General features: G+C 39.3%; 1 protein-coding gene across 1 annotated transcript in view; it reads left to right on the top strand.

Moving 5' to 3' along the window:
• The window catches only part of RYR2 (ryanodine receptor 2), a 961,351-nt gene that overhangs the window by 693,722 nt on the left and 246,263 nt on the right, over nt 1-21,366 (top strand). The window contains exons 30-37 of the mRNA XM_057505755.1: nt 6,263-6,471; nt 6,938-7,290; nt 9,246-9,360; nt 10,292-10,452; nt 12,169-12,328; nt 12,715-12,801; nt 15,737-15,963; nt 20,129-20,933. Coding sequence (XP_057361738.1) covers nt 6,263-6,471; nt 6,938-7,290; nt 9,246-9,360; nt 10,292-10,452; nt 12,169-12,328; nt 12,715-12,801; nt 15,737-15,963; nt 20,129-20,933 — 2,117 coding nt within the window. The remainder of the gene's footprint in view (nt 1-6,262; nt 6,472-6,937; nt 7,291-9,245; nt 9,361-10,291; nt 10,453-12,168; nt 12,329-12,714; nt 12,802-15,736; nt 15,964-20,128; nt 20,934-21,366) is intronic.

Raw genomic sequence — 21,366 nt, forward strand, 5'->3', positions numbered from 1 at the left:
TACCGGAAGGAACAATATAAACATACACCACCAGCAGCTTATGGTCTATGAATATTGTAGAGCCAAATAGCAAGATTATTGCCTGGGTTGATATATTGTAAGGTGGTTTAAATTATGCTGAAAAGATCAAGAAATCAATTAGAGTAAGAATGTAGGAACTCTGTGGTATTTAGCTTTCTCTCTTTTTGGATTTAGATTAATGGAGAGAAATATGATGACTTTGAAGGGTCAGAAATGAAAATCCTACTGATCTAGATTATGTAAAATGAACCAAGAGTCAGGAAGAAAGTATGGGAATGTCCCTATTATGCCAAAGCTGGCATTATGAAATTCATGTTCTAAAGGTACTCTTGCTTCATAATAAATTCTCTAGTACCTCACTTAGGATATTTGTTAATTCATTTTCTAAGCCTGAGTAGGGTAGAGGTGACAGAAGTTCATGTCAGAAGCCCTGGGTTCTAGCTACAGTTCTGAAAATGATTCTTCTTGTATGACCTTAAGCAAGTAGCCTCTGTGTCTTCATTTCCTTAAAATAAAAGGGACTAATTGGAAATGATGTCTTCATGCCTCCTCCATTTCTAAAGATCCCATAAATGTAAGGCAACTGTTTTTTGTTTTTGTTCTTGTTTTACCCACCCTCTCTGTGGTCTTAATTCAACTTCTCACATCCCATGTAACTTGCTGTGGAACCTTAGACAAATGATCTAACATCTTAGTTGTTTCCTCATCTTGAAAAATGGGATTAATATTTAATAATAAATGGGAAAGTGTTTATACATTATTTGGCACATAGGAGGCCACCAACTAGTGTTATCCTTCCTTCTGATCAAATAATTTGGATTTACATTTTAGTAAAATATTGGCCATTTCTATCTGCTCTTGGCCATTTGGTTTGGGTTATAAATGTGGGTTTCTATTTGCATTTCAGAAATTTCAAAGTCTGAAGCTGTATGTTCTTATGAAAAGCTGGTCTGCTTGTGATTGGCTTTATCTCCTTTTCACTTTAGCCCCCACCACAGATTTCATGCCCACATCACGCCCCCACATCCTTGTTACTGCCAGTTCCTTTGCTGGTCTTGTATGCTCATCACATACCCCTCTGCTCTGAAGAAGAGAGGCTCATACAGGGAAAAAGTTAAATTTTGCTGAAGCCATCTGTCTTTTGTTGGAGGAAGCAGTTTAGCCATAAGTTGTAGCTACAGTTTTAACAGGTTTGCACATAGTTAGGTTGGGTCTGGCTTAGACCCAAGAAGCCAACTGGACTCATGTGTACTCATTTAAGATCCAGAAAGAAAACTTTCCTTACATGTCATCAGGCTTTGTTATTTTCAGGGTGTCAGTTAAGGTAATTGGAATAGAAGATGAGAACACAAAGGACAGGAAAGTAAGACCAGAATTTTATGTTTGCTGGGGTATATGCATGAATTAGTAGAAATCTGTTTTATTTATTATAATATTGTGTTGGAATATTTTTATGTTCAGCCTACCTGAAACTAATAAAAAATTGAAGCTCACTTATGTTTTGTTATGGATAATTAAGAGTGGTATCACTTATCAACCCATCTTGTTTTATTTATGGCATTTAGTCAGTCTTGATAGCATTTATTGTTTCCTGACCTGAAATTATGTAAATCAGTAGTTATTTATTTATTTACTTATTATCTCTCTTCCTGCACAAAGGTAAGCTCCAGAAATTTGGGGATTTTTTTAAATTCTGTTCACAGCTGTTTTTCCCGTGGCCAATGTAGTGTTCAGCACATGGTAGGTGTTAATGATTTATTTGCTGAGTAAAGGGCCCTGGTGTTGTGTGGAGACAATGACTTAGAGCAGTAAAATTTGATCTAAGAACCAAATCCCACCTGCCACCTGCTCTTGTAAAGAAAATTCTATCAGAACACTGCCATGCTCATTCATTTATATGCTGATTGTGGCAAATTTAGGTTTGAGTAGTTTTGATAGAGACCATGTGGCCCACAAAATGTGAAATCTCTACTGTCTGGTCATGGATAACCCTAACTTAAAGTGTGGACCTTGGGATCTGGCAGATACGGGTTTCTTTTCTGGCCACGTAGTTGTGAGAGCAAGTGATTTAAGCTAAGATGTTGGTCGCCTTGTCTGGGAGGTGATAATAGTGATTCCTATCTCACTGAATGATTGTTGATGTTCACTGAGGAGCGTCAGATAAATGCTCAGAGAATATTAGCCACGGTTAGAGAGCCTTGTGAGGTTGGCATTTCATCTCCTGTAGGCACCTGTATTTGCAAGGCACTCTGATAAGTAACTGAGGCCTTGTCTTTGAACCATTTGGTGACTGAATAACTCATAAGCTGTATGTATCTCCACTACCTTCTCAGACACCATTTTCAGCTAGTCATTCCATCTATGTATATGCTAACTTTAAAAGTACAGTTTTTACAAGTTTTGGCTGTCTTATTATCATAGCAACTATTAAAACTCTATCAACAGAAGTTGGGGTATTATTATTCATAAGTTCTACTTCATTTGAATTTAAAAGAGAAAAAATATGCTGTTTCTACTTGTTGATGCTCTTTTGTGAATGTATTCTTTTAAAAAGGGACCAAAACAATAAAGCAATTAAAATATCATCTACAAATGTATAAGTGCCATAAACTAATGAAAAGTTATGCGTATTTATTTATTTACTTATTATAAAAGTAGTAAATTATTGTTGATCATTTAGAAAATACAGAGGAATAGTGAGAAAATTGACTCTAAATATATTTAAAGTCATTTAAAGAATTGAGATGTAAAAATAATTTTCTATTACCACCTTTTTAATATTATAAATGTTGTCCCAAGGCATAAAAACATTTAAACATAACTTGATTTTTTTTTACCAACTTTACCTTTTGAGAAATGTCAGCCTTTCAGAAAAGTGCAAGAATAGTACATTGAACACCTATATACCCTTCACCTGTAATCACTGCTTTTATTTTGTCCATATTAGTTTTATCTTGTTCTTCAGTTTTATTTTTGTGAGTCCTAAACATGACTTTTAATGACTACATATTTTATCTCGTATGTGTATCAAATTGACTATTCTTTTATTGTGGGTATTTAGTTTTTTTTCCTTTTTCCATTTCAAATTTAGTTCAGTGAGCATCCATGTTAGAAACTATACACACAGAATCTCATTTTCAAAACCATACGCTAGGGAGTAGATGATACAGAAGAAAGGTTAATGCTTGTAGAATTTAAGTAACTTGGCAAAGGTCAAATAGCTAATAGGTGGTGAAGCTAAGATTTTAATCAAGTACTCTTATGCTCCAGACTCTATGTTCTGAGTCATTTCATAGCACTTCCTGGCTGCCACCTTCTTAGATGACAGCTCTTCTGCAAAAGCTTCCCAGCTTCCATCTCTCTGCTCTTCCTCAGCTCTTGGCACCCTGCCTTGTTAGATGGGTTCAGTAGGTTATTTTGGCATAACTTCTTTACCTGTATTCCACTTCATTAGACTGTGAGAACCTTTTGGCTGGGGTCAGTATGTTAGTCACTTACTATTCCCAATTTCTGGCACATAGCAAGCTGCTCACTAAAATTTATTGGATAAAGAAATGAATGGTTAGAAGTGTCATAATGCATGTTTTTATATTGCTCCACATAAATTTTGTCCTAGTTTAAGTTTATTAGCAAGATTTCTGGGACTGAACTCACTGCCCACTCAACAGCATTGATAACTTGAACTGCAACAAACTGAAGAGCAATTGTTTGGGCCATTTTAACAGCAACTCTTACACATTTCTCTAGGAGAAATGTGGGTATATCCCAGTTTATTAAATGAACATTTTATTTTTACAAAGACTATCACTTGTTTTCATAATAAAATATTTCATCAAAGAAAGTCTGGTTAAATTGAAAGACATAAAAAGAGAGAACAAAATGTTAAAAAATCCCACCACTCTGAAACTTTTTTGATAAAAAAACCTTCCATCTTTAAAAATAAACCATGAGTTATATCAGTCTTTCTTCAAATAATGCTTATGTATTAATGGAACTTTTGTGAATATTTTCCTATGTAAACCACATTTTCAAAGGCTCAATAGTATTCCATGTCAAGAAAAAACCATATTTGTTGTCCAAAGGATATTCTATGACTGTAAACATAGCTATAGTGAACAGCTTATAACATGAATCTTTGTGAACAACCCCAGTTAACTTGACTTTTTAAATGAAAATATTTCAAATGTACAGAGAAGTTCTGATATTAATACAACGAACACTCACAGATCAGCTATGCCAACAACTTTGTTTTTATGGTAGGAACTCCTTCTACATATAAAGTGGGTAGAAAGAAATAAATTGGAAGAATCTGAAGAGATGTTTCTATGTTGGTACCCCCTCATTTATGTCAGAGATGTTAGGTTTGCCAATTTGTGCAAATGTAGTTTAAGTTGTCTCGACTCTGTTGTTTCTATTCAAGCCTTCTCTTTAATTCCCTTGGGGACCCTTATTAAAAATAAACTCCCTTGATTACTGCTTCAAGAGTTGTCATGGCTGCAAATGCTGCTGTGGGGTTTAGTTTTAACTAGAAACTCATCATTCACAGTTACTTGAACCCAGCTGGATGTGTTCTCAGTTCCTGATTGGTAGCACAGTTATGTAGCCATTTACATTAATGAATACAACCTGGGTGAAATTATTATGAATTAGTGGATGATTTTATATTAGCTTGTGCTATTTTGAGAGTTATATATTGCTTTTACTGCCACTAATTTCATCAAGGGAAGAAGTACAAATCAAAATGGTAGAAAATTATTAGCTTATTATTAGGATCTGCTGCTTTTTCTATCTGTAAGTTAGATCCTCTAATTTGCAGTCTGCATTCTAATATTGACCTTGTTTTTTGTGCTGACCACCTGGACTTTTGGGTGAAATATTAAAGAAAGAAATGAAAAATACACAAACATCCTCCCCCACTAAAAAGCGTCATCTCATCCCCCTGCCAAAGGCAGTTGATTCCAAAGAACTCTGAGAAACAATTAACAGAATTAATATTAGTTTCCTCTTTTAATTTAATAGTGAAAAGATGTACTAGCCCTGTGTAGGGAAAATGGAAATTCCTATGGCCAGGATCCTCACCTGAACCTAAACTACTTGATGATGTAACTGGCCTACTGCTAGGCCACTGCTTCCACAACTGTAGGCAATAAGCCATTATTCACTGAGCCACTATATAAAGAGCTCTGCCCAGTGCTCTGCATGGAGTCAGAGACAGAGGTGGTTTACAGACCTACAGAGTGTTGGATGCAGACATGATTCTAGTGCTCAACCTACTATTGGGAGCATAATGCCAGGTATAAACCCTTTTACTCCAAGAACATTCCGTTGTCATTTCTTGGTCTCACTGAATTCCTAGCAAACTTGCTGGTGGCTGAAACCCTCGGGCAAGACACCCTGTCACCCATTAGGTTGGCTATGGAAACTTTGTTTTTTCTCCCCCTGTTGCTCATTGCTATTGCTTTTGATTTAGTTTCTTGTTTACTTTAACATAGTCTTGGATTTCATATCTTAATTATTTAGGTTAGATATGCATTTCCCTGCTTAATCTACAATAGTAATGACATCAAAGGGAAAGGGACAGATGGAGGGGTTTCAATAGTATTTTATCTGCTTCTGAATGTTTATTTCTATATATTTCCATGCTTAGCTCTGGTGAACCTAGAAAAAAGAGACAAAACTCTCTTCAGAGATCCAAAGCAGCTATCAGTGAGTGAAAATCTTTAAAAATGTTGCCTCTAATTATTTTTCCCTTGAGTTATGTTTAAAGAAATCTATAGCTAGGGCTGTTTGGTATTTATACATTTCAAGCTCTTTAGCTGGATGGAAAAGCATCAGTGCACTTGGGTGCTTCTTTCTCACCTTCCCCCTGTAAGAGAGTTCTGTGCACTCTTGAGCTAGGAGGCTGTAGGATGGAGATCTCCCCTGTGATGGATTGTACATCCTAAGATCCTGGAGGACTAGGTACTGCTTACAAGCCATCTCATCTTACAGAAGTCTGGGATGAAAGAAGGGGCTTATCCAGGTACTCCCTTAGTACATTATGATGCCAAGATCAAATACTGGTTATCAGACCCTTATATTTAATATTGATGTCAGCGGTCTCTTTATGACACTATGGTTTTCATTTCAGGGTGATGTCTCTCACAAAGACAAGGGTTTTGGAGCAGGGCTTTTGGTGATTCTACACTAGAGGGATCTGACACTAATGATACTGAAGATTTTGATTTTTTTTTCTTCCCAGGATTCATTCCTGTATGTAGCCTTGGAGTGGCTCAAGTGGGCAGGATGAACTTTGGAAAGGATGTGAGCACCTTGAAGTATTTCACCATCTGTGGCTTACAAGAGGGCTATGAACCATTTGCTGTTAATACAAACAGGGATATTACCATGTGGCTAAGCAAGAGGCTTCCTCAGTTTCTCCAAGTTCCATCAAACCATGAACATATTGAGGTTTGCTATTCCTTTAAATTCAGACCATTGCCAAAAAGCAGGGGTGGAATATCATTACACATAGGAATTCCTACTTGGGCAGTTATTGTCACTTAAAACAGTGGCCCTGAGTGTTACACAGTGGTGGAATCTAAGCATAGGATTAGCCTCTGCTTTTAGGTAGTTTATGAGTAGCTGATTAGATTGATTAAAGTAATTAATCCTCTTTTTATAACAGACAATGTTAGGATCAATCTGAACATATATGTATTTCTGGTGTGAGTTTCCCAAACTATCTTTTGAGCTAGAAACAGAACTATGAATATGTCTGTAACACAGTCCTCCCTGTGTCTGGTCACCTCATTTACACAGTTATGCCACCTGTTAGCTGTGTTTGGGTTTTAAAGACATGATATGCTTCAGTGATCTTTAGAATCAAGAAATCAGCAATGATCAGAATTTGCACTGTCACTTCTTCATTTGCTAGGTGACCAGAATCGACGGCACCATTGACAGTTCCCCATGTTTGAAGGTCACGCAGAAGTCCTTTGGTTCTCAGGACAGCAGCACTGACCTCATGTTTTACCGCCTGAGCATGCCCATTGAATGTGCAGAGGTCTTCTCCAGGGCTGCGGCTGGCGGGCTCCCTGGTGCTGGTCTCTTTGGGCCCAAGAGTGACTTGGAGGATTATGATGCAGATTCCGACTTCGAGGTTCTCATGAAGACGGCTCATGGCCATCTGGTGCCTGATCGGGGAGACAAAGACAAAGAAGCTACAAAAGCAGAGTTTAATAACCACAAAGATTATGCTCAGGAAAAGCCCTCTCGTCTGAAACAAAGGTCACTGATATATGCAAAATGCTTTTAAATGCATAGTTATTATATGGGGATGGTTACTGTAGAGGCTGATTGACTTCCCAGCATCCATCTGTTCTCCCTCCTCCTTCTTTATGTACAAAGGATTCTACAGGGGACAATAAAGCAAACTGTCATCTAATTTGTAACCACTGTTAAAAAACAAAATTCATCCAAGTAAATTTGAAGCTCTACTGGGCTTTATTAAGTGATTCATGAGTGGGCAGCATCCCCTCTAAGAGGTAGAGAGATGCTCTGAGGAATTGTACAGAATGGAAGGTTTGTATAGACAGGGGGGTCGGGGAAAGTTGGTAGCAAAAGCAAAGAAGGGGTTGTCACTTTCAGGCCAGGTCACTTTCTTTAGGAGGAAGAACAGGGGGTCTTATAATGCAGGTCAGCCCATCTTCTTTTAGGGCAGATGGACAGGCTCATTGACAGATGATATTATCAGTGATGCTGACCAGAAAATCCCTAACAGACTGTGTTTGTGGGGGCAATTAAAATGAAGTATTTGGCCGTGGTTTGGTGACCTGGCCTAGCAAAAGTGACACCATGTGGGGCCTGGGGGTTCTCAACACCACAGACATAATCTATCACAAGAGTTGCTTTTTTAAACATTTTTTTTAACTGGTAAAAACATTTTATGAAATTTACCATCTTCACCCTTTTTAAGTGTACTGCTCAGTAGTGTTCAATATATTGACATTGTCGTAAAACAGATCTCCAGAACTTTTCATCTCCCAAAATTGAAACTCTCATACCATTAAACAACTCTCCTTTTCCACCTTCCCCCATCTGCTGGTAATCACCCTTCTACTTATCATTTCTCTGAATTTGACTACTTTAGATCCCTTATGTAAGTGGAATCATATTGTATTTGTGTTTCTATGACTGACTTATCTCACTTGATGTAATGACCTAAAGGTTCATACATATTATAACATGTGTCACAAAGTCCGTTCTTTTTTGGGTTGAATAATATCCCATTGTATGTCTGTACATTATTTTTGTTTAATCTGCTCATGCACAGATGGACATCTGGGCTGATTCCACCTCTTAGAAATTTTGAATAATGTTATTATGAACGTGGGTGTGCAAATATATTTTCATAACCATACTTCAAATTATTTAGGCTATATACCGAGTGCTGGATTGCTGGTAGTTCTGTTTTTAAAGTTTTTGAGGAATCTTCATGTTGTTTTCCAGAACAGTTGCACCATTTTACCTTCCCACCAGCACTGCACAAGGGTCCCAGTTTCTCCACACCTTTGTCAACCCTTGTATCTGTTTTTTTCACACTGGCCATCCTAATGGGACAACCTAATGATATCTCACTGTGGTTTTGACTTGCATTTCCCTAATGGTTAGTGATATTGAGCATCTTTTCATAGGCTTGTTGGTCATTTGCAAGTCATCTTTGGGGAAATGTCTGTTCAATTTTTTGCCCATTTTTTAATTGGGTTGTTGAGTTTTAGTTCTTAATTTGTCCTAGGTATAAACCCCTTATCGTAGATATAATTTGCAAGTGTTTTCTCCCAAGAGTTAGTGTTTAAGATATCTGTGTTTACACTCTTGGTTGAAACTTAAGGAGCATTCCCTCTAAGTGGTTTGTTTTATAGACAACAGGGGAAGTTATTGTAGCATCCTTTCTTGCACTAAATCCTAATTTCTCAACCTGAACACGATTGACATTCTGCATCAGATAGCTATTTGTTGTGAGAGTCTGCCCTGTGCACTGAAGGATCTTTAGCAGCCTCGCTGGCCTCCACCCTATGGGCCAGTGGCACACTTCCTGACTGTGACAACCAAAAACATCTCCAGGTATTTCCAGGGAGCAAAGTCACCCTGGTGGAGGACCAGTCTACAAAACTGGTTATATGCTCATGTTTCAAAGTAGATGGAACATTATAATGTTGCTTATTCCTAGTCCTATATTTCAGATTTCTGCTTAGAAGAACAAAGCCAGATTACAGCACAAGCCATTCTGCAAGACTCACTGAAGACGTCCTTGCAGACGATCGGGACGACTATGACTACTTGATGCAAACATCCACGGTATGAGGTTGCAGCTTTTGCCATTTGTTTGTATTTGTCAGTGATTATGCTTTACATTTCAAAGAGTTCACTTTGATTCTTTATACTTAGCCAGCTTATTTTAAAATAACTATTCATTTGTATTTTGGACACTGAAAATTTGAAAAATACAGTATATTCTGATGTATAATATGCAGGGAGAGAGCTTTTTTAGGACACACATCCCAATGGCACTCTTAATCCTCATTTTAGTATCCCTTTCTTGGCAAAATCATGATTTGCCATAGTTTTTCCAAGTACTTGTAATTTCATTTAGTTTAGTGATATGTCTAAAAGATCATTTATTCAATTTTGTTAGAGGTCAAGTTTGGTGGTCTGCCATTTCAAAAAAATTTTTCAAAACAGTTTCTCTAAAAATGCCAAATGGAAAAAATATATATAATATATAGCTATAATCCTTGCAGAGTGCCCCGATGTTTGAGCTTGATTTTCACATATTAGATGTGAACTATTTTTAAAGTGATTTTAAAGTAAAAATATTGTACGTTAGTGGTAGGAAAGACAGAGCATATTCAAAGAGATGATGACAGGTATAAAAACTAGCATAGATTAGTGTACTGTGTAAGGCTGAAGAATTTGAAGCTTCTCTGCCTAAAGGATTGTTGATTTATTACATAAATGGACTATGTAGATACACGTGCTTACCCACATGCCTGGGAGTATAAAAAGCCTCAAATTATTTAGTGTGTTTGCTCAGATAGTCTTTTCTCTTTTTCCCATTATTTTAATTCAGGATCTTATTTTATTGTGTCAATCCTGTATACCTATGACTTTTTAATTCAGCCAAATGATTTTAAACAATGAAATGTGTTCTTCAACAATTCAGGTACATTGCAAATCAAAGTTGTGTATCTTTTTACTTCACCAACACTTGGCTTTGCTATCTTGACAGTATTATTACTCAGTGAGAATCTTTCCTGGACAAGAACCTGCTAATGTCTGGGTAGGCTGGATTACCTCAGATTTCCATCAGTATGATGCAGGCTTTGACTTGGACAAAGTTCGTACAGTAACTGTTACTCTTGGAGATGAGAAAGGAAAAGTGCATGAAAGGTTGGTTTTCCTCAATTTTCTACATGAATGACATCTGATAAAAATATGGATAAACTTAAGTTTCTGTTTTTTTCCCTTGGATTTCATGTCTAGGATAGTATTCCATTTATAGGAACAATATCACTCAACCCTTTGTGTCAGTGTCCTTTTTATTACTCATGCAAGTCAGTAAGGAATCTCAATGTATTAAAAGTGAAAAACCATATAAAGTCAGAGCAGTGTATTCTTTTTGGGTAACGATCACATATTCCTTCAGGGGACATTGTAACTTGGGTTACCCCTACTTAGCCTTTGCTTCAGGAATTCGAGATGGGTGAATGTAGGCTTCTAGCATGTGGTCCAGTATGTATCTTGGGCACTGTTTATGTGGTGGGGAGAAAAATGTGAAGACAAGCTGGGCTAGTAGTTTAGACCAAGTGCACGAGTTTGAACTCAGACTGAGGACTAGTGGGTTCTTTCCTCAGCTTTGCCATTGACTCGCTGTGTGACTTTGGGTAAGTCAGTTACAATTTCTGTGCCATCCTTTTTCATTTGTAAAACAAGCCAAACTCAAACCAAACCTTCAAAAAAGTGAAGAAGGCTATCTTTCTTGCAGACTAAGACAAGAGAAGATCTGGCCCCTTGCATCTGCCTTCTGTGCCCATGCATCCTCTCTGATCTGCTGTGACAGGTCTCACAGAAAACAGTCTCCATAATGTTGCTTTTCTTTTATACCTGCACCATCACGGTTGGTGACTGGAAGCTCACTCTCCTGCCTCCAGGTTTTAACACTTGAAATACTTGAACTTAGCCCTTGAGACAGTGGGCCTAGCAGATGTCTCCAGTGGAGAGTGCTTTACGTCAGTGTGGGGCCTGCAAACCCACTGTTTCTAGCAGTATTCTTCAGGGACACATTAGATTTTCAGAGATGGTGACAATATAAGAAAGTAATGCAATTTAGGAATAGGATACCTAATAAATGACTTTGGTAATAGGACATAGAGGCTAAGTGAAGGGTTGTTGAGTCTTAGGTAAGTAATGCAAAGAAACACAGCCAATTTGATTATTCAGATATTTTCTGTCTTAAATTACTTCAGTTTATTACTATCTGGTAATGGTTTTGGGGAGAGAGAAGCTCAGAGGGGGAGTTGTCATTATATCACTGATTTTGTGCGCACGCATTGTAGTGAAGTCTGTCTCTCATAACAGATCACTGGGAATTGTCCATAACGGGCATAATTTTGTCAGCCAAATTTTAAAAATATTGAGCCACCAATTGCTCACAGAGAATTTGCTTAAGGACTTTGACAGTGTTGGGAAATGAATGCTTCTCATCTCAGAACAAGTAGGTTAAAAGCAAAACAAAAACCTCTAAGAGTGAAAATGATAAATCTGGATGATTATTAAGTGGTTAAACTTTTTTGAACCTCAGAAGAAGGTGCAGTTTGGTTTGAGTTTTTGGAGGGAAGGTGCAGGTCAGTTCTTACTTGGTTCCAACTTAGTGACCTGTCTCCATTAGGTGTTAAGTGTACAGCCGGGTAATCCCCGATTCAGAACATCCACTGACGTCCACGGCGTTTTGCTCAGGATCACAGAGTCGGGCCCATCGTGCACCTCTCCCATTACAGCATGAGCTTGTTGCTTGCACAGCATAATCTAGGTTTAGTTTGCAAAATATACATGCTTTCTATCATACCTGTGGTCGTACAAAGATAAAAATATTGTTTTGAAATTCAGCATCAAACGCAGCAACTGCTACATGGTGTGTGCAGGCGAGAGCATGAGTCCCGGGCAAGGACGTAACAATAATGGCCTGGAGATCGGCTGCGTGGTGGACGCTGCCAGCGGGCTGCTGACGTTCACTGCCAACAGCAAGGAACTGAGCACGTACTATCAGGTGTGTGGGGGATGAGGGCCTGGCGTGCCTAGGAAGAAATCCTCTCATCCCTATGAGGTGAAGGTGCATTTTGTAAGACCAAAAAGTAAGTTCAAAATTAGAAGAAAATGGAAACAGAAATGAGTTAATGACATATTTTTTTACCCATTTGAATAATAACAGTGCCATTAGCCCTTCAGAATAAACAGTACGGTCGTCCAAAAATGTTCACATAGTAGTGAAATAAAATACATGAGAACTTTTGAGAGAGGACATCCATACGAGAGGAAGGAAACATCTCTGGTGCTCTTCTGTAAAGTGTTACCTTAGTTGTTAGGAAGAAAATGTTTTTTTTCTTTGTGCCCCTTCTTTTAACTAATATTCTTAAATTCACTTGTTTGTTTAAGGTGGAGCCAAGTACAAAATTATTTCCTGCTGTTTTTGCCCAAGCTACAAGTCCCAGTGTTTTTCAGTTTGAGTTGGGGAGAGTAAAGGTAAGAAAGACACATTTTTAGTATTATACTTGGGTCATTTTTCTATTAGGGAATAGCATTTACTTCTTTTTAGATGAAGTCAATATTTTATTAGTACTGATGTTAATCACATAAAGCATTCTTTAAAAGAAATGTGCCATATTTGAAAAGTCTCTTATCTCTTTCCAGTCACTAGGGTAACATAATTCATTAGAAGGATTTCTCTTTGGCCATCATATATTATTCAGTAAAACTAGGCTTATGCAGAACAGAAATGCCAAATTACATATAGCTCAGTAATTGTTGAACACACAGGTGAGCTGGCAAATAGGCTCATAGACCAGAGGCTATGCTGCATTATGGTGAGTGCTAGAATGGTGGCAGCATAGAGTACTCTGGGAGCAGGAATGAAAGGTCAGCTAAGCTGGAAAGGGTGGGTCAGGTAAAGCTAAAAGAACAAGTGGCATTTAGGTTGATTCTCAACTGTTGAGTAGGAGGTCTCAGAACATTTACTAGGACAGGACATTCTAGACAGGGGGCGAGAGAAAGAAAAAATATGTAATAGCGAATGTTGCTGAAAGTTTAAGAATTCAATGTGATTGTAACAGAGTCTGCCTTCCAGAATGTGGCCGGAGGTTAATATGTATAGAAGGCAGACCAAGTCCAAGTTGAAAGGCTTTGGATGGCATGCTAAGAAGTGGGCACCTATTTCATAGACAATGGCAAAGCACTGGAAATTTAAGCATGGGATTGAGTATAATCAACCCTCTTTTGCAAAAATGTGTTGGTAGTAATGTGGAGAAATATCTATGCTCACGAGAATGAGAGCACTCAGGAACAGTTAGGTATCCACGCTTTAATTTTGTCCACATGGGAGAAGATAGTGATGGGCATGGAAATCATAAGGGAGAGAGAATAATAAGTAAGAAGATGTTTTAGAGGAGAGATAAATAGAATTTGACAAGGAATTGGATTAGTAGGATTTGTTGGTGAATTCAGGTGTTTGAGGATGAAGAATCAAGGATTAATTTAAATTTTTAGGTTGGACAAATAAGGGATGCAAATACAACAGCCAGAAGAGCCTACTGAAATTCAGGGAAGGCAACTGAACTGAGTTTTGAGATTGTAAAAATTGAGATGCCATATGCACATAGAGTGAATATAGTAGATGGTTTTATCATGCTGGCTCAGTGACCTTGTGCATGTTCCTTAAGCCATGTGAGCTCAGTCTCTGCCTTTGTAAACTGACCTGCTGTTCATCAGTTACCACCTCCTAACCTGCCTGACCTACAGTCTTCCCCGTGCCAGTTGATAGCAAAACCAGTTGCTCAGGCCCCACACCTGGAGTCACCCTGACCTTCCTCCCGTACAGTCACAGCCCATTTCCATCCACCAGAAAATCCCCTGTTTCTGACCTCTCTCTGCACTCCTGCTGAACACCATACTCATGCTCCTCAGTGTTGTTTCTCATCTGGGTTCCTTCAGTGGCCTCCTAGTGGGATTTCCTTAATTCATCCCTGCCCGTTTGTTTCTCAGACGACAATCTGAGTGACTGTCACTGTTTTGAAATATAAATCAGATCATGTCTTTCCACTGCTCAAAGCCCTAGAAACCCTGTTTCTTTCTCTGAGAGTAAAACATCAGAGGTCTTACAATGGTTCTCAACCCTAAACAAGTGCATCTCTGACCCCATCTCCTACTGTTCTCCCCTCCTCTGCTCCAGGCACACTGGCTGCCACATCTTCCTCCAACTTGCCAGACAAACTTCCTCCTCAGGTTCTTTGTGCAGATTGTTGCCTCCACATGCAAATTTTATCCCTGAATATCCATATGGCTCTTCTCCTTTGGGCCTTTCTTTAAACGTCACCTTCTCAGTGATACCAATTCTGACCACCATATTTATTACTGATGCCCTATGTTCTGGTCTTCCTAATCTGTTTATTTTTTATTTTTTCCCCCATGACTTCTTTTCTAGTATACTATTTAGTTTACTTTTTGATTTTGTGTATTTAATGTCTCCAATAAAAAAAAAAGAAGCTGTATGAGAGGAGGGATTTTGTGTGCTTTGTTCATGCTATGCCTAAAGCACTGCCTGGCTTTAATTTTCTTTTTTTCCCCATGAGCAGATGAGAATGGGGAAGTAGCTTGGGGGTGAGGCTCTCTGAAGCGTGCAGTAGGGGAGGCTCGGGAGGAGAGGGAAGAACTGAAGGCGATGTGCACAGTTGAGGTCATTCTCCTGTGACCCATAACAGGCCGGCGGGGTGGTGTCAAGGTCACAAATGAATGAGGGAGCTTTGGCAGAGACCTCTCCTGCCCTGAGACCAGACTGAAGGAACTGGGAAGGCTACAGATACACACCAGAAGTAGAGGAAAATGAAGGACAAATAAATGGTGTTGTTAATGCCTAGTTAATTCTGTTTTCTTCTTTGATAGTCTGGTTTATCTGTTGATCTATCTTTAGTATATGCTGGTTGTGAAAAGCTGATAAAACTGATGATGAGTAACTGGGTAGTGTAAGGAGGAAGTGGGTGACAAAGAAGGACAATGAGAGGGACAGAGAGAGAAAGAGAGACAGAGAGCTTCAGATACAGAGACAGAGGGAGAGAGGGCTTCCAGAAGTCTGGGACTGAAAGCAGGAGAAAGGCTGGCCAGATTAACCCTAGCAGCCCAGCTCAGCAAGCAAATATAAAGGAGATGCTGTTATCTCGGTGTGCCGGGGAGTATATGGGAAAGAAACATCCCCAAACCTGCATGCCTGCCCTGAAAATAGGTGTATTTTCTCCTCTGTCCTCTCAGGAGCTCTTCAACCTAATTCCTTGTTGTTTCTTGTATTGACCTTGCTCAACTTGTAGTGCATCTCATTTCCATCATCTTTTCCTGTGCACAACTGCAGTCATTCTTGTATCCTCACCAAGGGGTGTGGTAAGTTGATTCTTTTTCTCTTCCCCATTTCTAGAATGTGATGCCTCTCTCAGCGGGTTTATTCAAGAGCGAGCACAAAAACCCTGTGCCACAGTGTCCCCCGCGTCTCCACGTGCAGTTTCTGTCACACGTGCTGTGGAGCAGAATGCCCAACCAGTTCCTGAAGGTGGATGTCTCTCGAATAAGTGAGCGCCAAGGCTGGCTGGTGCAGTGTTTGGATCCTCTGCAGTTCATGTCCCTTCACATCCCAGAGGAGAACAGGTCAGCCCAGGGGCCCGGGGTGGTGCCAGGGAAGCAAAATGAGGTTTAAGGTGTTTAATTTCCTGGGGCCATGGAGACCATATTTCACATATTCCAAGTTTAAACCTATTTCTCAACCACTTCTTTACTGAAACACAATTATCATACTGCAGTTGAAAAGGTGAAGTGACAATGTATCGTCCTTCTTCACTCTTCTTTTCCTTATGACAACAGCAAGAGAGCAGTCAGTTATGGCTGCACTCTGACTTAGGATGCAGCACAGGGGTACAGTGTTGCAGAGCTGGGAGACAGAGATCACTTCATTCAACCCTTTATTTGACAGAAAAACTGGGACTGGACGTCGTTAAGGAAAGAAAATTGTGAAAATTTGTTGAGGGCTTTGGAAACAAGTTTATATGCATTCTAGACAGTCATGGTAATAATATAGAGTACCATAAACACTCAAAGGTAGCTTTCTTTATGATTTTCAGTTTTTCCAAGTTATCACTGATTAAATTGCAGTGAATCTCATTTTAGTAGGCTCATTATCAGTAAGGAGATGTTTCTAAGATTTGGAACAAGATTTCCTGCCCAGAATAGCGTTAAAATGTTCTGAGGGCAAACACTGCATTAAAATGATGCAGAGACAGGCATATTCATTGTCCTCTTATATTTAAAGTCTCTAATGTTAAGATGATCATAGATGCTATGTCTGCTTTTATATTCTAGACATCCTTGACATTTTTCTTTCATACCTTTTAAATTTAACTTGTGCATTGGAAAACAGTTTGTCAGTTCCTCAGAAAGCTAAATGTAGAGTTATTATACAATCCATAAATTCCACTCCTAGTTACAGTCTCAGGAGAAAGGAAAACCTGACCACATAGAAGCTTCTAACACGAAGATGCACAGCACTATTACTCTTAGTGGCCGACCAGGGGAGCGACCCAAACACCCACCAAGTGATGCCTGGATAAATAACATGAGGTGCATCTACGCAATATTATTTGGCAATAAAAAGAAAGAAAGTGCTGATACTTGCTATAAAATTCATAAACCTTAAAAACATTCTATTAAGTTAAAGAAATCAGTCACAGAAAAACATTCATTATAGGATTCCACTTACATGAAAGTCCTTAATAGGCAAATCTTTAGAGAGAGAAAGTAGGTTAGTGGCTACTTGGGGTTGGGTGGGGGTGGTGGACCTGAGGAGTGACCGCTCATGAGTGCTGGGTTTCTTCTGAGGAGATTTTAGATTTTAGAAGATATTCTAAACTTGGATTCTGTTTGTGGTTGTGCAACTCCACTAATATGCTAAAACCATTGAATTATAACTTTCAAATAGATAAATTATGTATTACATAAATTATATCTCAAAAAAGATGCTGTAAAATAAATCCAAAGATAAATTAATCTGACCAGTGAATTTTTTCATGCATTAAATGTTTGTTTACATATCATTAAGTGAAATAAATAGAAAGATATACCATTCATTGTGTACTTCTTAAATGATTAGATTTTAATTTCATACTTCTATTTTATGTGAGAAAAGTTTTATTGAAATCTTGCATCTGATGATGTTGTAAAAAAGTAATTACTCAACAACCAGAAGAAACATAACATTTGGGAAGGAGTTTTTCTTGGTGGGAGAAAATTCTCTCTTTTTACTAAGCCGAGAATGTTAAAATGGCAATTTAATATGTTGGCCTGCTATAAACAGAAATCCAACATATGCGCCTGCTATAGTAATTTATAATTTATATTGATGACCTGTGATAAGTTTATATGTAATGAATGTATAATTTAAACTCTCACTATAGACCATAAAGAATTTGAGTCAGTTTCCCAAAATATATGAAATACAGATGCATAAGAAATTGTCTTTGGAATCAGGTTGAGAGAGGGTAAGGATAGGGAAAGAACAAAGCTAGGGGTAAGATCAGCAGACTGTCATCCACACCACACCATTCTATGTGGTTCCTAAGTCAGGTTCCATATTGGGTTCATGCTTCTTAGAAGCCTAAGAAAAATCTCATGAGTTTCAAAATTTAGATTCCAGAAGTGATGTGCCATCCAGTTGTAGGATAGAATCTTTTTCTCATGCTCTGATAATATGGCAGATAATTAATATTTTTAAATGTGGGATGGTAGTGGATGTATGTCAGTTCTCTGTTTCCTGCATGACACATATCACAGTTCATATTTTAATTGACCTATTTTGGGGTGGTTTCCTTCCCCAAGTAGTCAGTAAACTCCCTTAGGGTGGAAAGTGTCTGTACAGTTTATCATCATATTACAGTATACAGTGCTTAGCACAGAACAGACACTCCTTCATATTTGATAAGTAAAAGCATAATGCTGAACTATGAAGGAAATTTCCCCATCCAAGACTGTTAAAGAGTGTAATGTATTACCCTTTACTGCAGTAAGAAGCCACCTTAGCTCCTACACCACTGCCAGTGGCATGTAGAGAAACATGTACTTCCATCTCCTGTTATGTGAGGTCATGGGCCCACCACCACTCTACTCCAGATTAGGAATGGGCTGTCAGTGTGGCTCACGTGCCTTCTTACCCTGAGACTCAGGCTAATGGGGCAGCCCTGCTCTGGGGAAGATAGTTTCCATGGCCAAGGGTGGATGTAGAGGGAGGATAGCAGACACTTGCAGGCCTCTTAGGAGTTTCTTTTTGCATGTGGCAGACGTTAGTCCACTTTGATTTTATTGGCCAAAGCAAGCCATGTGGTCAAGCCTAAAGTAGGAAGGGTACATAAGATTGCTCCATCTGCAGGGAAGAAGGAAGAAGAATATCTACTGACAGGATGATGTGAAGCATGTGCTAAGGAGGGGTTGGATTTTATACTTGGCAGTGTCCCAATAACAGATAAAATAATGAGTTATTTCTATTGTTATCCCACAGATAAGAGCCATAGTTCATTAAAGTATAACATTTGCTACAAAGGGTTGGTGTGGGAAGACAGACTAAATTAGTAATTGAGTTATATGCCCTTGTTGGCCTTGTTTTGCCTCATATAAAGCTATGAGTTGTAGACTACAAATCCTTATTACAAAATCTCTTATTCATTCATTACACAAATACATATTAATGCCCACTGTCTTCCTGACACTGTATATAAAATGGTGAATGAAACAGACATGACCTTGGCCTTAAAGGACTTCATGGCCTGGTAGGGAAGGGAGGTATTTAAAGGAAGGAACAAGGTATCACGAAGTCAACAATAGGGGGAAGGAGTGGGAGTGGCTGCAACAACATGATTGTAGAGTCTTTATGTGTTGTTTCTAGAAGCTGACGTTTTCTGAGAGTGATTAGATAGTAAACTAAGTTGTGTTCTTCAATAAGAACACAGAGTGGAGGTACCCTGTGTTGCTGTACTGAGCAGAGGTACATGTTTTGGCTGTCAGCCAGGTGGAGTAGTCGGGCACTGGTCTTTTGGGGGATTGAAGAGCCTCCCTGAGACACGGGAAACATTGTCTACCACATCTTGAGGGAGGGGGCTTGCTCAATGGTGTCTTCCAATAACTGGGTTCAACATCTGGGTGCAGCAGTTATGTGGTTTCCTGGAAGCCTAGATGTATGCAGACCAGGCAATTATTGGCCTTGGGTTTGTAATGCACCAAGCTTCTGATTCTGAGAGTTGGGAGGTGGGGTCTGAAATGATTGTGCACCATCAGGCCACAGTAGCTTTTAATAGAGTGCCTGTGACTCGGAAAGCATAGATACTGGATGGTATCCTTGCTAAGCTGAAAAACAAAGGCAACGTTTTCTGGCTCGAACCAGGATAACCAGGTTAGAAAAGGAGATTCAGGATTTTCCAAAGCATGCTCAAATTCTGAAAGAAGAGGTATCCCCAGGTTAAGAATATCCATCTGAAAGGGGTGCCTTAAACATTGGGGTGATGGAGGATGAAGGAGCTCCAAGCACCAGTGTTGGGGAATGTTCACCACAAAGTTCTGTGTGGAAGAAACCTTTTAAAAAATCTAGCCATGATTTTTTTAAATTCCAATAAAAAAACATTAAACATGCAATAGAAACGTAAAAAGCAGTCTCTTTCTGTAACTTTTGAAGTCTAGGAGCAGACCTCAAGAAGATAGATTTATCCTCTGATTCGAAATTTTAAAAAATGTTCCATCCTTCACCTTGTCACTCTCCTCCTCCTCCCTTCTACAGATCCGTTGACATTTTGGAATTGACAGAGCAGGAAGAGTTGCTGAAATTCCACTACCACACGCTGCGGCTGTACTCAGCCGTCTGTGCCCTTGGGAACCACCGGGTGGCCCACGCCTTGTGCAGCCATGTGGATGAACCGCAGCTCCTCTATGCCATTGAAAACCAGTACATGCCCGGTTTGCTGCGTGCCGGCTACTATGACCTGCTGATTGACATCCACCTTAGCTCCTACGCCACTGCGAGGCTTATGATGAACAACGAGTTCATTGTGCCCATGACGGAGGAGACCAAGAGCATCACCCTCTTCCCTGATGAGAACAAAAAGCATGGCCTCCCAGGGATCGGCCTCAGTACCTCCCTCAGGCCACGGATACAATTTTCCTCCCCAGGTTTTGTAAGCATTAATAATGAGTGTTACCAGTACAGTCCAGAGTTCCCACTGGACATCCTAAAGGCCAAAACCATCCAGATGCTGACAGAAGCTGTGAAAGAGGGCAGCCTTCATGCCCGGGACCCAGTCGGAGGGACCACTGAGTTCCTCTTTGTTCCACTCATCAAGCTTTTCTATACCCTGCTCATCATGGGGATCTTCCACAATGAGGACTTGAAACACATCTTGCAATTGATTGAGCCCAGTGTGTTCAAGGAAGCTGCCGCTCCAGATGAGGAGAGCGAAGTGCTGGAGAAAGAGCCATGCAAGGAAGACACACAGTCGGAAAGAGCTGGTGAGAAAGAAGCCAGAGTGGGCAAGAGACCCAAGGAAGGCCTGCTCCAAATGAAACTGCCCGAGCCCGTTAAATTGCAGGTAATAAAGAAAAGAAAAGATGTCAGTTAATTTCAGAATCATTCAGTATTAAGGTTTTGAAGTTTGCCTTTCACCCTTTTTCTGACCTGTGTGTGTGTGCCTATATAATGGTAGTTCTTCATAAAATTAACTAGTTTCTGTTGTGCTTTGAGACATGCCAGTCTAATTTCCTTGCATTTTGAATGGAGTTAATAGATTTGCCAATCAATAATAGTTAATAAAATGTAAATTTAGTATTTTTCTCAAGGTGGTTTCCTTGGTCAAATCTATGTCTGTTGTACACATCTGCAAGTGTGCCATGTTACTTTCTGTTTCTGCATGTATCTATGGGTAGATGTGTATTTGTGTGTGTATACATGTCTCTGAAAGGGGAATAGGGATGGGCTGTTGTCCTGCCGGCTCTTCTTCTCCCCCATCTCTTCATTAACAATTT

Source organism: Manis pentadactyla, chromosome 8 (assembly GCF_030020395.1).
Source record: "Manis pentadactyla isolate mManPen7 chromosome 8, mManPen7.hap1, whole genome shotgun sequence".
NCBI classification, from domain to species: domain Eukaryota; kingdom Metazoa; phylum Chordata; class Mammalia; order Pholidota; family Manidae; genus Manis; species Manis pentadactyla.